The sequence below is a fragment of the Macaca mulatta genome, chromosome 9 (genome assembly GCF_049350105.2).
Source record: "Macaca mulatta isolate MMU2019108-1 chromosome 9, T2T-MMU8v2.0, whole genome shotgun sequence".
NCBI classification, from domain to species: Eukaryota; Metazoa; Chordata; class Mammalia; order Primates; family Cercopithecidae; genus Macaca; species Macaca mulatta.
The window spans coordinates 104,897,701-104,913,324 of NC_133414.1; the positions used below are offsets into that span (position 1 = coordinate 104,897,701).

A 15,624-nucleotide genomic window follows, 5' to 3' on the forward strand; every position below is an offset into this window, starting at 1 on the left:
ATTTGAGAACAGGTATCTTGTGTTTATCTTCATGAGATAGGGAATTTTCATCACAGCCCAGAGCCTAGCACATAATAGGTGCTCAATAAATATTAATCAAACTGAATTCATTTAATTAAAAGGAAATCAGTGATTGGATGACAGTTACATTAGGACAGCCTAAGTTATGCTGTAGCAACAAAAATTCCCAAATCTCAGTGGATGAACACATTTTATTCCTCACTCATACAGAAGCCCACAGTAAGTTTACTAGTTAGAGATACAAGCTGTTTGCATTTGTGATTCTAACTTTTCAACATGTTGTCTTCCTTGTCACCATGGAAAGGAGGTTTACACAATTGGCTTATAAAGGCTTTAAACTCAAAGCAACACATGTCACTTCCATTCACAGCCCAGTGGCCAAAACTAGTCATATGGCCCTACCTAACTGCAAGGGGGTGTACAGGAGAGCACATGGATATTTGAGGAGTAGTAACTGTTTCTGCATCACCAACTATAAAAGATCCATTTTTAATCACATTATGAGAGGCTAAACAAATATAACACATTGTTTCGATCTTCAAGAGTTTATAATCTCATTGGGAAAAGAGAAGACACGAGATACACAACTTGAAAATTATTCCTATCAAGAATTATGACAGGAGGCCGGGCATGGTGGCTCAAGCCTGTAATCTCAGCACTGTAGGAGGCCGGGGCGGGCAGATCACAAGGTCAGAAGATGGAGACCATCCTGGCTAACATGGCGAAACCCCTTCTTTACTCAAAATACAAAAAATTAGCCAGGTGTAGTGGCACTCGCCTGTAGTCCCAGCTACTTGGGAGGCTGAGGCAGCAGAATCACTTGAACCTGGGAGGCGGAGGTTGCAGTGAGCTGAGATCACACCACTGCACTCCAACCTGGGTGACAGAGCGAGACTCTGTCTCAAAAAAGAAAAAAAAAAAAAAAAAGAATTATGACAGGAATACTTTCCATTACATGGATCCTTTTTTAGTTACAGATAATGAACTTGTTGAGAATATATCACCTTGAGAATTGTTCTACACTAGAAAATAAAGTGCTGAGAGGTTGTAAAACAAACTAGTGGAAAAAGGAGATTGTACCTGAATTTTGAGGGACAAGACTTATTTGTTGTTGGATTTTAGAATTCTGGATGCTTAGGCTGTATCTTCCTATTTGGACCTTTAACTGACAAGTAAAAACTGCTTTTGTAATAGTTGGGGTTTTTTAAGGTATTGTCTTTTAGTACTCTAATAATATGTTTTGTAATGATAAGTTTTCAATTTTCCTTTCCTAACAGGGACATTTTTGAAGAAGATAATTATAGCCCCATCCCTATTGTCAATGAAGAAGAATATAAAATTGTCATCAGCAAATTTCCCTTTCAAGATCTAGACCTTGAAAAGGTACAAGCTAGTGTTTAATTCAAGTATTTTCTTAAAAATAAATTTGTGGTATTTGTTACTACATAATATTAAATATTAAGCTGAGACTGTAAATAAGAGTGGTTTCTTGGGGGACAAGTTTTTGTTGTATTGAGAAAACTATGTTTTGTTAAGTTTTAAAGAGTGTCTTACTACTACTACTACTACTACTGCTACTGCTACTGCTACTGCTACTGCTACTGCTACTGCTACTGCTACTGCTACTGCTACTGCTACTGAGATTTTGATGACGTTAAGAAGGGACTTTCCTGGGGATACTAGAAGTAGTTGCCCCAAACGTTAGGTGGATTCCCAGGAGAGGTGTTACTAATGTTGGGTGGATTCCAAATGAAAAATAGATTTATAGTAATAAGAGTATATCCTAGGGAAAGAAACAAGAATTTCTTTGAATTGTTTATCACTGTGGAAGATTTTAAAAGAAGTACACTTTTACAAAAAGTTTATCTTGGTTAAATAAGTGATATGTGAAAGCAATAGCTACCTGTAGATTTCTTCCTGAAGTAGGAATATATACATTTTTTGAGTCAAGATACCTGAATAAAAGACAGGGTAGAGAAAGTAAGTAGACCAGCCATGTAGGAGATTCTCAGAATGCACATGAATCCATGTGTATGTGCATATATATGTGCAAACATGCTCCCTTGTACCTATCCAGTATCTTTGGGTAGAATTAGATCTCATTAGAAAAGGATGTCATAGTAACTGTAACTGTCACTTTTGTATTCTCTTTATTCTTGTTTTTTTCTCCTTACTCTTCTTTACTATTTTCCCAACTTTTTATAATTCATTACCTTTCTAAATTTTTTATTACTTCAGCATGAGCAAGACCAAATTCTGAGTGAATCGTGACTGTAAATTTTTGTTATATTTTTGTATATAAACTAAGCATATTATGTGTATTAGTCACTAAATACAGAACCAGGTAATTAAATGGATAGCTTCTAGATTATAGCTAATGCTGCCATTGCATATACCTATTAGCTATGTTTTAATACAAGAAGCCAGAATAATTATTTTAATTCTGTATTTTTTGAAAGCCCAGTGAAAGTTGTTCTGTCAAGAAATATCACCAGAATATTCTCTATCTCATGGCTTAGTTTTTTTTTTTTTTTTTTTTGTAGTTACTGGTAATGAGTTTGTTCAGGCTAGTGTCTATATAAAGAGCACTAGACTAGGTCTAGATTCATGTGCCAGCTCTGCTTGTGGCTTTTTTTTTTTCTTTGAGATGGAGTTTTGCTCTTGTTGCCCAGGCTGGAGTGCAATGATGCCATCTCAGCTTACTGCAAACTCTGCCTCCTGGGTTCAAGTGATTCTCCTGCCTCAGCCTCCCGAGCAGCTGGGATTACAGGCATGCACCACCATGCCCAGCTAATTTTGTAATTTTTTTTAGTAGAGACAAAGGGTTTCACCATGTTGGTCAGGCTGTTCTCGAACTCCTGACCTCAGATGATCTGCCTGCTTCAGCCATACAAAGTACTGGGATTACAGGCGTGAGCCACTGCGCCTGGCTGCTTGTGGCTTATTATAGGCAAATGACTGAGCCTGTGTGGGCATTTGTGCCTCATCTGTCAAATGAAGAGTTTGAACTCAGTAATCTCTAATATCCTTTCCAATCGTATTAAACTATTCTAAATAGGTTTATAATTAAAAGCAAATTTAACTTTTCTTGCAGAGAGTTTCTAATATGTGCAGTACCTCTTAAGATTAAGTTCTTAGGAGTTGTATTCATTGATCTATGTATTACTCACTATTAAAAAGAAGAACTACTGTTAATAGTTAAAGTCACATGGAAAATTAAAATATGACAACTGAAAAATCTCATAAATTATTTAATAAAGTCTTTTGGTTGTGTATGTATATTTTTTCCTAGTTTAAGTATAATTTTCAGTTAAAACTATTAGAAAATATATAAAACTGTCAAATAACTTGAGTTATTTCCAACATAAATTATCAGTGGAGGAGTAATAGTAAACATACATGCAAAAATGTTTTTGTAGATAGCTATGTTAATTTTATTAGAATCATTTGGCTAAAATAAGAACATTTATATTCTGCCTTTAATGTCATTAAAATAATTTCAAATATTTTTCATATACCTACTATATACCAGAAACAGTACTATGTGCTAGATTTTTAGTCTTTGGTGTCAAGGAGCTTATAGTCAAGTGAGGATAGATAAAATAAATAAGAAATTATAATTCACAGAAGTTTGCATTGCTTAAGATAGGGGATGCATAATGCAGAAAGGCTGCATAAAGGTCAAAGTAGGTGAATACAAGAGATGAAGATCAAGAGATGTAAATTGGAGTAGAAAGGGCCAGACCATAATGGCCCTACTAAACAGTGTTAGAGAGTTTATCCTTTTTCCTGAGGGTTATGGGAAGCCATGAAAGAATTTTAAGTGGTAAAAACATAACCAGATTTGCGCTTTAGGAAGATCTCTCTGGCAAATATGTGGGAATGGATTGGAAAAGAGTAAGACTGGTGGCAGGGAGACCACCTAGTAGATTTTTGCGTTTATCTTGATGAGAGAAGAGGGTTATGTAGCCTGAATGGGGGTTATGGTCACTGAAGCTGATTTGAGATGCTTAGGAGGTAGGAGCAACAGGAGTTGCTGATTACGTGCATATGAGGGGTAACATAGATAAAGGAGTCAAGTAAGATAACTAAGTTTCTACCTTGGATGGTGGCAGCATTCACTGTGATAAGAAACACAAGGCCGGGCGCGGTGGCTCACGCCTGTAATCCCAGCACTTTGGGAGGCCGAGGCGGGCGGATCACAAGGTCAGGAGATCGAGACCACGGTGAAACCCCATCTCTACTAAAAATACAAAAAATTAGCTGGGCGCGGTTGTGGGCGCCTGTAGTCCCAGCTACTCGGGAGGCTGAGGCAGGAGAATGGCGTGAACCCGGGAGGCGGAGCTTGCAGTGAGCCGAGATCGCGCCATTGCACTCCAGCCTGGGCGACAGAGTGAGACTCCGTCTCAAAAAAAAAAAAAAGAAACACAAGAGGAGCAGATTTAGAAGAAAAAGATGATAATTTCACTTTTGGACCTATTGAGTATATCTCAAATGGTACAGCCAAATGGAGCTGTCCAATGGGTAGATACGTGAATTTGGACTTGAGAAAGATTTGATCTGGAGTTGTAGATTTGGAGATACTGGTACTTACATGGTGATTGCATGGTGATTGAAGACTATATGGGATCATCCAAGAAAAGTATACGTAGTAGGAAGAGAGGGTTTAGGACAGAACCCGAAAGCACAGCAATAATTAAGTAATGGCTAGAGGAGAAGAAACAGAGTAGGTAGAGAAAAAGGAGGAAAACCAGTGTGGGCAGGAGTCCAAGGAAGGAGACTTTATGAAGTAGGAATGGGTCAACTGTGTCAGATTCTTCAAAAAAGTCAGGTAACGTGAGAGCTGAAGAAACCACTGGATTGAACAACTGTGAGATCACTGGTGGTCTTGGTGATGGTACTTTCACCAGTATAACAAGGTTGCAATGAAGGTGAAGATAGAAGGGTATATTAGACTTAATGAAATAGAAAAAAGGGTTTTTTTGGTAACAATCTTAGAAGGAGTTTACCTTTTAGAGACTCAGAATTTCGAATGGATAATGACTTATAAAGTAGTTTAGCCAGGAAGCACCCTGTAAGCCATTGGCTGCATACCAGTGTTTAATGGCATGGAGGTCAGAAACCTGCTATAAGGTATTCTAGGAGTAATGGAATAAACTCGATAACTTCTTGAAGTGGCATCAAGCCTTCACTGAAGGTAGGTGAAGAGAGTCTTAGAATTATTTAATTACTCTGAGCCAGAAAGCTGGCCTGTAATTTTCATGGCCACCCTGACTCTTGCATGATAAATACACAAAGAAGCAGACAGCTAGGCATCACCTACAGACAGAATACTCATCGTCAGAATACACCAGAGGTACTGGTATGTGTTTTCTCTGCTTGTTGGAAGTCTGATAGTATGATTTAAGAAACAAGGGTAAATTGCCACATTATTTTCTTCAGAAATACTTTGATAAAATATCAAAAATATAGAAATATAACAGGGTTTTTGATGCAGGTATTTGCTATTCAAGTGTGAAATCAATTTAATTACATTTTTAGTGAATAGCATGTCTTTTTCTAAAATTTCTAAAACAATATTAACTTTCTTTTTCTACAGCAATCTTTCCCAAAGAAATTCCCCATGTCTCAGTCAGTGCCTCATATTTACATTCAAGTTAAAGAATTTATTTATGCCAGCCTTAAATTTTCAGAGTCACTACACCGGAGGTAAGTTTACTAATCACAAATGCATTTTTGTCATAACTTTTATGAAACATTAATACTTTGTTTTTATGTCATAACTTTTTTTTCCTCAACTTTTATTTTAGGTTCATGGGGTACGTGTTTGTTACAAGGGCATATTGTAGAATGCTGAGGTTTAGGGTATGCTTGAACCTGTCACCCAGGTAGTGAGCACAGTACTCAATAGGTAGTTTTTCAACCCCTGCCTCCCCTTCTTGTAGTCCCCAGTATCTGTTGTTTCCATTTTTACATGCATGTGTATCTAGTGTTTAGCTCCCACTTATAAGTGAAAACATGCAGTATTTGGTTTTCTGTTTCTGCATTAGTTTGCTTAGGCTATTAGCCTCCAGCTGCATTCATGTTGCTGCAAAGGACATGATTTTGTTCTTTTTTATGGCTGTGTAGTGTTCCATGGGGTTTATATACCACATTTTCTTTATCCAATCCAACATTGCTATCAATGGAGAGGCGCTACTTGGAACTAGTGGGTAGAGGCCAGGGGTGCTGCCATAGACACCTATGTCTTTGCTATTGTGAATAGTGCTATAGTGAACATATGGGTACATGTGTCTTTTTGGTAAAATGATTTATTTTCCTTTGCATATATCCCCAATAATGGGATTGCTGGGTTGAATGGTAGTTCTTTTTGTTTGTTTTTGTTTTTGTTTTGTTTTGTTTTGAGACAGGATCTCACTCTGTTGCCCAGGCTGGAATGAAGTGGCACAATTATGGCCCATTGCAGCCTCGACCTCCTGGGCTCAAGTGATCCTCCCACCTCAGCCTTCCAAGTAGCTGGAACCACAGGTTAACGCCACTACACCTGGCCAATTTTTGTATTTTTAGTGGAGACGAGGTTTTGCCATGTTGGTCAGGCTGGTTTCGAACTTCTGGCCTCAAGCAATTCACCCACCTCAGCCTCTCAAAGTGCTGAGATGACAGGCACAATCTACTGTGCCTGGCCCACAGAGTTTTAAAAGTAGTATTTTAATAAAAAGTAAAAGGATACAAAAATGTTAGCTTATATCTAAGGCAGTAGTTCTCAACTGGGGATAATTTTGGTTCTCCTGCCACCACCTCCTCCCCACAAATTTGGCAATGTCTAGAAACATGTTTGGTTGTTACAGTTCGGGGGAGAGGCGCTACTTGGAACTAGTGGATAGAGGCCAGGGGTGCTGCCAAACATCCATATGTGCAAGGCAGTCTCCACAACAAAGTATTATCCACCGTAAAATGTCAATAGTGCCGAGATGGATAGTCCGTGGTCTAAGGACAGTTTAACTGTTGTGATAATGAGGCTGTATCCAAGGAATCATTATTTACTTAAATTGAAGGCCTAATGGTTAGGAGAAAAGAATTTGTTTTTTAGTGCTAGCTTAGTAATACTTAGGATGTTAAGAAACATCATATTAAAATTAGTTTAAGGTAATTTATTTCTTTGACGACTTAAAAAATCTTGATGAAAATGTATAACTTAGTTATATTAAAAATTAAATTTGTTAATTATATCTAGAAAGAGCTCATGTCAGTTTGTATTTTAAAAATAATTTTTAGCTGTAGTTGTGTAGGAAGTTTCTTTCAAAGTGCCTGTCTTTTGGGGCTGGGCGCGGTGGCTCACGTCTGTAATCCCAGCACTTTGGAAGTCCAAGGTGGGAGAATTACTTGAGTCCAGGAGTTCAAGACCAGCCTGGGCAACATAGCGCAACCCTGTCTCTATAAAATATTCGAAACTAGCTGGGCGTGGTGGCATGCACCTGTAGGCCCAGCTACTCAGAATGTTGAAGTATGAGAATCGCTTGAGTCCAGGACTTTGAGGCTACAGTGAGCTATAATTGCACCACTGCACTCCAGCCTGGGTGACAAAGTGAGACCCTGGCTCAAAAACAATAATAAAAATAATAAAACGGCAAAGTTACTATCCCATGATGGAGTTGGAATTTAGGAATAGTTTTATTTCCTTATACCAAGTCCTCCATGATTTTTCTGTAGTTGTTAATTGGATACATTTAAATTATGCCATATATGAATATTCTACTTTATGGAAAATGTCCCTTTTGCAAAGTTAAATTGAAGTTTGCGATTTAATAAATATGGGTCATTGTAGTTTATTTAAGGATATAAATTAATGACTTGGGGAAAATTATTTTAGTAAATTGTGTTAAATTATTTAGGATGTTAACTAACCATATTCATTATTTTTTATTAAAGTTTGTAAAAAGTTTAATAATATCAGTCTTTCTGTTTAGCTCAACAGAAATAGACGATATGCTTAGAAAATCAACAAATCTGCTGCTGACCAGAACTTTGAGTAGCTGTTTACTGAACCTTATTAGAAAACCTCATATAGGTTTGACAGAGGTAGGTTAAAAAGACACATATAGTGAAGTGTTTCATTGTATGAAACAATTATTTTAAATTATTGCTGAACATCATTTTGTAAAACTAGCTTCCTGTTTTAAATGTATTAATGTAAGCAGATTTGTTTTCAAAATGAAAATAACCAGTGTAAATTCCAGAAATGTGAGGATGCCAGGCACAGTGGCTCACACCTCTAATTTGAGAGCTTTGGGAGGCCAAGGCAGAAGGATTGCTTGAGGTCAGGAGTTTGAGACCAGCCTGGGAAATATAGTGAGACCCTGTCTCTACAAAAAATGAAGAATATTAGCCAGGCGTGGTATTGTGCAACTGTATTCCTAGCTACTCTGGACTTGAGCTCAGGAAGTTGAGGCTGCAGTAAGTGACACTCATACCACTGCAGTACACAGCCTGGGTGACAGCAAGACCCTGTCTCTGGAAGAAAAAAAAAAGTGAGGGAAAAGGGTTCATATGGGGAATAGTAGATAAAGATGTTAGAACATCTGTTTAGATTTCTGATTGCCAGACTACAGGAAAAGCCAAAATCCTAATTTTTTACTTGCTAAATGTTTAAGATTTGAAACATACTATGAAAAGTTATTTTAAAATAACTGGCAGTTAGATTCTTGATATGTGTGTGTGTGTATATATATATATATAAAAATTCATAAGCAGTATTTGCAGCAGGCTTTTAAAATCAGATAGTTGTATCCTATAATGCTGTAGTTATGTAGATATGGTACAGTTGCTGGAAGTAATAATCCTATTTTTAAAAATTAGGTGATTTTACATACATGTAACCTGTATTTTACTGGATATATCTTGTGTTTTCTAGCTGGTGCAAATCATCATAAACACAACACACCTGGAACAAGCTTGTAAATATCTTGAGGACTTTATAACTAACATTACAAATATTTCTCAAGAAACTGTTCATACTACAAGACTTTATGGACTTTCTACTTTTAAGGTATGTAAAAATTTGACCAAAAGTTTTCATTTCAGTCACTGTAAACAAACGTTAAGAAATTAAAGACTGTTCTTATTATATGCAAGATCTACTATATTCCTAAAAATTAAGAATAGAGGTAATCATTGTCAACAATGAGCAGATAAATGTAAGGTTTTTTTTGGCACCGTAAACATCTTATTAACATGGAGAAAAGTATACTTATTTTCTACAATGTATTACGCTTTGTTCATGTTTTGATGATTTATAGTAGTGCTGAATAGGTCTAACTGAATTAATATTTCACAGTTTAAAAATTAATTCTATATGAGTGTTTATGTTTGAAAATTTTAAATGTAAGACAAATTAAATAAGGATAGATTTGTTTTCCATCCTTGACTGGTTCTGATCTGAAGAAAAGCAAGTATTATTACATGTCATTGAAGTCCTGCCTGTTTTGTGGATGGGAAGATTTCTGTTTTAATAATATACAGGATATACTGAGGATTAATTAACGGTTGTTTTAGGTAGAATGTAAGATTAAATAATTTCATAAGCTATTTTATTATTTTATTGATTTGGAGTCATAGATGAGACACTAGCTTAGTCTAGTGTATATAAATCCCCTTGCATTGAATATTTTGTTAAACTAATGATAAACCATGTACTGATCACTTATCTGCAAAATGGGCTTGCTAATTCAACCTTATAGCTCTTTCTAAAAGTTTCCTGTTAAAAAGAATTCTCTTTAACTACTTTTGTTATATTATCAATCACCCCCAAGATTTTGTTGTAATAACTTGCATTTTAAAAAATGAATGTACTGGCTGGGCATGGTGGCTCACGCCTGTAATCCCAGCACTTTGGGAGGCCGAGGCTGGCGGATCACAAGGGCAGGAGATTGAGACCATCCTGGCTAACACGGTGAAAGCCCGTCTCTACTAAAAATACAAAAAATTAGCTGGGCGTGGTGGCAGGTGCCTGTAGTCCCAGCTACTCGGGAGGCTGAGGCAGGAGAATGGCATGAACCCGGGAGGTGGAACTTGCGTTGAGCGGACATCACGCCACTGCACTCCAGCCTGGACAACAAAGCAAGACTCCATCTCAAAAAAAAAAACAAAACAAAAAAATGAATGTTCTTGTGTTTAAAAATAACTAATTTAATGTTAACATTTAACCATACTTTGAAAGTGTGAAGTCCACAAACAACCCTGGAATGCTAGAATTATCTGCTTGGCCCCCAAATATTATGCTCCTCTGGTGCCTCTTGAGCTAAGTAGTCATTTCAATACATAAGACACAAATGCAGAATGATACCTGAATCAGCAGACTTAACAAAATTAGTTATTAAAACTTAGAAGCCTAAAAAAGCAGGCATTCATTTATTCAGATAATATAGTACAGTGATTAAATTCATATACTCTGAAGTTAGATTGCTCTGTGGTCTTGGGCAAGTTCTTTAATGTGATTCCAAGTTTCTTTATCTATAAAATTAGAGTAACAGTACAGTACTTACTTCATGTGATCATTATGAGGAGTAAAGAAGACACTTAGCACAGAACCATTCACTGTATATAAATCATGCTCTGAGCACTCTGTTTAGACTCTGAGAATACAAAAATGTATCCCTGCCCTCAAGAAGCTCAGAGGAGGAAAAAAATAAAAGACACTTAACAATGTGGTATGGTAAGTGTGATAATATAGGAGGAGACGCCACAAGTTTTTAGTCACTTACTTATCCAAGGACAAATTGATTCTTAGCTTTTATGTTAGATTTTACATAATGCCTCTACTTTCTCTTCATTGTTCTTTCTGTCCTTACATCCATGTGTTACTCATACTCTGTCAAGAAGGGATTTCTCAGGCTTAGAATTGTAGGCATATTTAACTGTTAACATTACATTTAATATGCTTACCCAGTACTCTCTGATTAAAACATGAATTACTTTAGCATCTTGTGTTTCTAGGGATCTTAGAGTAATTTTCTTATCGATTATAAGCCAAAGAACCAAAGATACTGGAACACAATGCTCTTAGATTAGGGGATCTTGGAACTGTATTTCTCAAAATCTGCCTGTTGGGAAAGAATGTTTAGAAATGTTAGCTCTGGTTCATCATTCCAGAGTTGAAACCACAACTGTCATTGCATACTCCTTGGTGGATTTCCTTGGAAATCAAGTTCTGCTCTGTAAATAGCGAAGCATCTTTGTTTTTTGTTGTTTATTTGTTCGTTTTGTTTTCACACAGAACTCAGTAAATGCTTTTCTGTTTTCTAATATGTGAGCAAGAGCTGTTTTCATCTTAATATTTGAAGGTCAAGTATTTTTCAGTTCTATCTTTTGGTCTGTTTCAAGAGGAATTTGTCTCAAAATGTGATAAGGGGAAGTACTTCAACAGGGAGGATTGTTAAATCAATATTAAAGTGAATTACTGAGGGACACTGGGGAATTTCCATTCACAGTGAATAGTCTGTTGCCTCTTTCACAGAAACGATTGAAGTACAGTCTTGACTGTAGACATTTGATTGGATTATTTAGCCTATTAGCCTGATTTTTTTTTCAGTTCAGTGACCCTAGAAAACATATTTCTATTTGATTGCTTAATGATTCTGGAAACAAGCACTTAATGATACCTATACCTCCATTTGCTTCCCTTCCAAAAACTACGTATGCACACACAAACTGCCTGATCTTGTGTCATATATATTTAGGTTATGAAATAGTGTATAGACAGTTTTGTTAACTTGTTTGCTAACTCTGTAAGTGACATAAAAGAAGTTCATTAAGTAGTTCCTACCCTCAAGCAGTACCTCAGCTTTTTGAAAGTAACTCAGACCCAAATAGAGAGCTACTTAAAGCTAATATAAGACTTCTCTTAACTGGAAAAATTTGCATCAATATAGATGAAAAAAACGGAAATACCATCCCCTTTCTAACTTGTGTGGTAGAGAAATAGTCCAGTTGTTTCTCTTTGGCGTCAGGGATCTTTAACTTGACTCCAAGGAGCTCTTCCAGCCTGCTACTCTGAAGACTTTTCTTTTGAGTCCTGGCAGTAATTGCAACTGTCAATGCCTAGAAGAAATGCACTTCTGATTCTTTTTCTAACTTGCTTTTTTTTTTTTTCTTTTTGTCTGCTAATAACTATGTAGCGAAGCTTTTCAGGATTGTGGCTGAAGTGACAGTAGTAAATTGTCTTTAAGGGCTTGAAATTCTCTTCCTATGGAGCAAGGACATGGTACATGTCAGTTCTCCCCAACTTGATCTACAGATTTAATATATTCCCTGTTAATATCCCAGCAAGTTTTTCTGTGGATGTTGACAAAGTGATCTTTAACTTTATATGGAGACAGAAGACCCAGAAGAACCAACAGAGTATTGAAGAAGAACAAAGTTGGAGGACTGATACTACCCATCTTCAAGACTTTCTATACAGCTGTAGTAATGAGGCTGGGTGCCGTGGCTAACACCTGTAATCCCAGCACTTTGGGAGGCCGAGGTGGGCAGATCATGAGGTCAAGAGATCAAGACCATCCTGGCCAACATGGTGTAACCCTGTCTCTACTAAAAATACAAAAATTAGCTGGGTGTGGTGGTGTGCACATGTAATCCCAGCTACTCGGGAGGCCGACGCAGGAGAATCGCTTGAACCTGGGAGGCAGACGTTGCAGTGAGCCGAGATCGTACCACTGCACTCCAGCCTGGCGACAGAGTGAAACTCCGTCTCAAAAACAAAACAAAACAAAACAAAGTTGTAGTAATAAATAAGATGTGGTATTGGACAAACAACAGACAAATAGATTAATGGAACAGATTAAAGACCCCAGAAATAGACCCACATAAATATAGTCAACTGAATTTTGACAAAGGAGCAAAGGTAATAAAATGTAGCAAAGATAGTTTTTTCAGCAAATAGTGCTGGAACAACTGGACATCCACATGCAGAAAAATGAATCTAGACCAGACCTTATACCCTTCACAAAAACTGACTCAAAATGTTTCACAGATCTATATGTAAAATGCAAATTGATAAAACCCCTAGAAGATAACATAGGAGAAAATCTAGATGACCTTGGGTGGGGCAATGACTTTTTAGTCTTGATTGTTCCCCAAAGGAACAATCCATGATAGAAATCATTGATAAACTGAACTTCATTAAAAATTTAGACTTCTATTCTATGAAAGACCGTGTCAACAGAATGAGAAGACAAGCCACAAAATTGGGAGAAAATATTTGCAAAAGACTTATCTGGTAAAGGACTCTTGTCTGAAATATGCAAATAACTCTTAAAACTCAACAAGAAGAAAATGAACTATTGATTTTAAAATGGGCCAAAGATCTTAACATATACCTCAGCAAAGAAGATAGAGATGCAGATAAGCATATGAAATGATGTTCCATATATATATCATAAGGGAAATGCAAATTAATACAACAATGAGATAGCACTACACACCTATTAGAGTGGCCAAAATTCAGAACAATGACAGCATCAAAAGCTGACAAAGATGTGGAGCAACAGAAGCTCTTACTCATTGCTGGTGGGAATGCAAAATGCTACAGCCTCCTTGGAAGACCGTTTGGCAGCTTCTTATAAAGTGAAACACAGTCTTACCATATGATGCAGCAATTGTGCTTCTTGGTATTTATTCCAAGGAGTTGAAAACTTAGGTTTACCCAAAAACTTATACATGGATGTTTATAGCAGCTTTATTCATAATTGCCCAAACTTGGAAGCAACCAAAATGTCCTTCAGTAGGTGAATGTATAAATAAACCCTGGTATATCTGGACAATGGAATATTATTAAGTACTAAAAGGAAATGAGCTATCTAGCCGTTGATATGGATGAAACTTAAATGCATATTATTAAGTGAAAGGAGCCAATCTGAAAAGGCTACATATTGTATGATTGCAACTATGTGACATTCTGGAAAAGAGAAAGCTATGGAGACAATAAAAAAATTAATGGTAGCCAGGGGTGAGGGAGTGGTGGAGGGGTAAATAAGTGAAGCTCAGAGGATGTTTAGGGCAGTGAAACTATTGCTCTAGAAGTATATAATTGTGTATACATGCATCAAAACCCATAGAATGTAAAACACTATGAGTGAATCCAGTGTACACTGTGGACTTTGGAATTTGTGGGGTATGTAGTAAATCTCTGTAGTTTCTGTTCAGTTTTGCTGTTAACCTAAAACTACTCTAAAAAATAGTCTGTTTAAATTGCGAAAGAAAGGTGAACACACTTGTAACTATGAGATGAAGAAATAAAGCATTACTAGCACTGTAGAAGCCTTCCTCATTCCTCTCCTTTGTCACTATCTCTTTTCCTCTCAGTACTGACTTTTAACGGCACAGAGTAGTTTTGCCTGTTTCTGAGTTCTATTTAAATGAAATCACACAGAGTGCTTCTTTTTGTGTATCTGACTTCTTTTACTCAGCATGACTTGGGGTATTTCATTTGTGGTGTTGTATGTAGCTGTAGTTTATTTATTTTGAATTCAATATGGTATTCCACGATAGAATTTACTACACCTTATTTATTTGTGTGTGAACTGTATCACTTTTGGCTATTTAGAAACCTTTCTTTTGCTTTCTTACTGGTTATTGACTGGATACGTGACCTCTTTCTGAGATATTACCGTATGAGTAAAAGATAATTTACGTTTATTTAATTTTTAGTTGTGAATATACAAATTCAGAAACTGGCATAAACATTTAGAACTAATGAGGTATTATTGGCAGTTTAAAAATTTTTCATTTTAATTAAAATGTTATACTGTTTTATACATGTAAAGTTGATTTATTGCTTTGTGAAGGCACTTGCAAAATTACGCCTTGACTGATTAATTGCATGTCAGCTTCTGATTACTTATATGCTTTTTTATTGATGGAGTGTTCCTTTGTAAAATTCCTTGTATTGTGTATGCAATTTGATTGCCATTTTAAAAAGGCAGTGTATATGACATTTATTTCTTTTGTCATCCTTTACCACCAACTTCTTCTTTTCTGGTCTTCCCCCATTACAGAGGACCGTATAAAGCAGTTTTATGCTTACAGCTGATTTAATACATTTGAATGATATAAAATCCTAAAATGTAAGTTAGAAAACAACCAAAAGCAAAAGCAGATTGAATAACAAATATATATGGAATAGAATGAGTAATTAGATTCCTTCGTAAATAGAATAGAAAAGTAAATAAGGGACATGCTACTTTGCCAAAAACATGAAAGGTAACAGGAAAAATAAAAACATTTTTTCAGTTCTGTAAACAAAAGAGGAGGATCAACAAAATGTAGAGACCTCAATCCTCATAGATAAGAGTGCTCAGCTTTCTGGTTTTTTTAAAATATCATCAGTAATCAGTTAATTATAGCAAATGCCACTTACAAAGATCATGGAAAGCAGAAATAGAGTATGGAGAGAAATGGTTGAGGACTACTTTAAAAAGCTATTTATATCAGATGATTTGCAAACCTGATGACAAACAACCACTTAAGGAGTGGCAGATGCTACCACAAGGCCATTAGTCATTATTTGTGAACACTTTTGAGGTACAAAAGCCCCTGAAAAATAGAAAG

General features: G+C 36.3%; 1 protein-coding gene and 1 long non-coding RNA gene across 21 annotated transcripts in view; one reads left to right on the forward strand and one right to left on the reverse strand.

Annotated features, from left to right (window-relative positions):
• EXOC6 (exocyst complex component 6) overlaps nt 1-15,624 on the forward strand; it is a 218,721-nt gene that overhangs the window by 104,028 nt on the left and 99,069 nt on the right. For all 19 annotated transcript variants that reach the window (XM_077946788.1, XM_002805764.4, XM_077946801.1 and 16 more), the window contains 4 exons: nt 1,299-1,404; nt 5,621-5,730; nt 7,989-8,100; nt 8,933-9,067. In XM_077946788.1, the coding sequence (XP_077802914.1) occupies nt 1,299-1,404; nt 5,621-5,730; nt 7,989-8,100; nt 8,933-9,067 (463 nt within the window). The remainder of the gene's footprint in view (nt 1-1,298; nt 1,405-5,620; nt 5,731-7,988; nt 8,101-8,932; nt 9,068-15,624) is intronic.
• The window catches only part of LOC144331200 (uncharacterized), a 109,920-nt gene that overhangs the window by 27,764 nt on the left and 66,532 nt on the right, over nt 1-15,624 (reverse strand). The window lies entirely within an intron of this gene.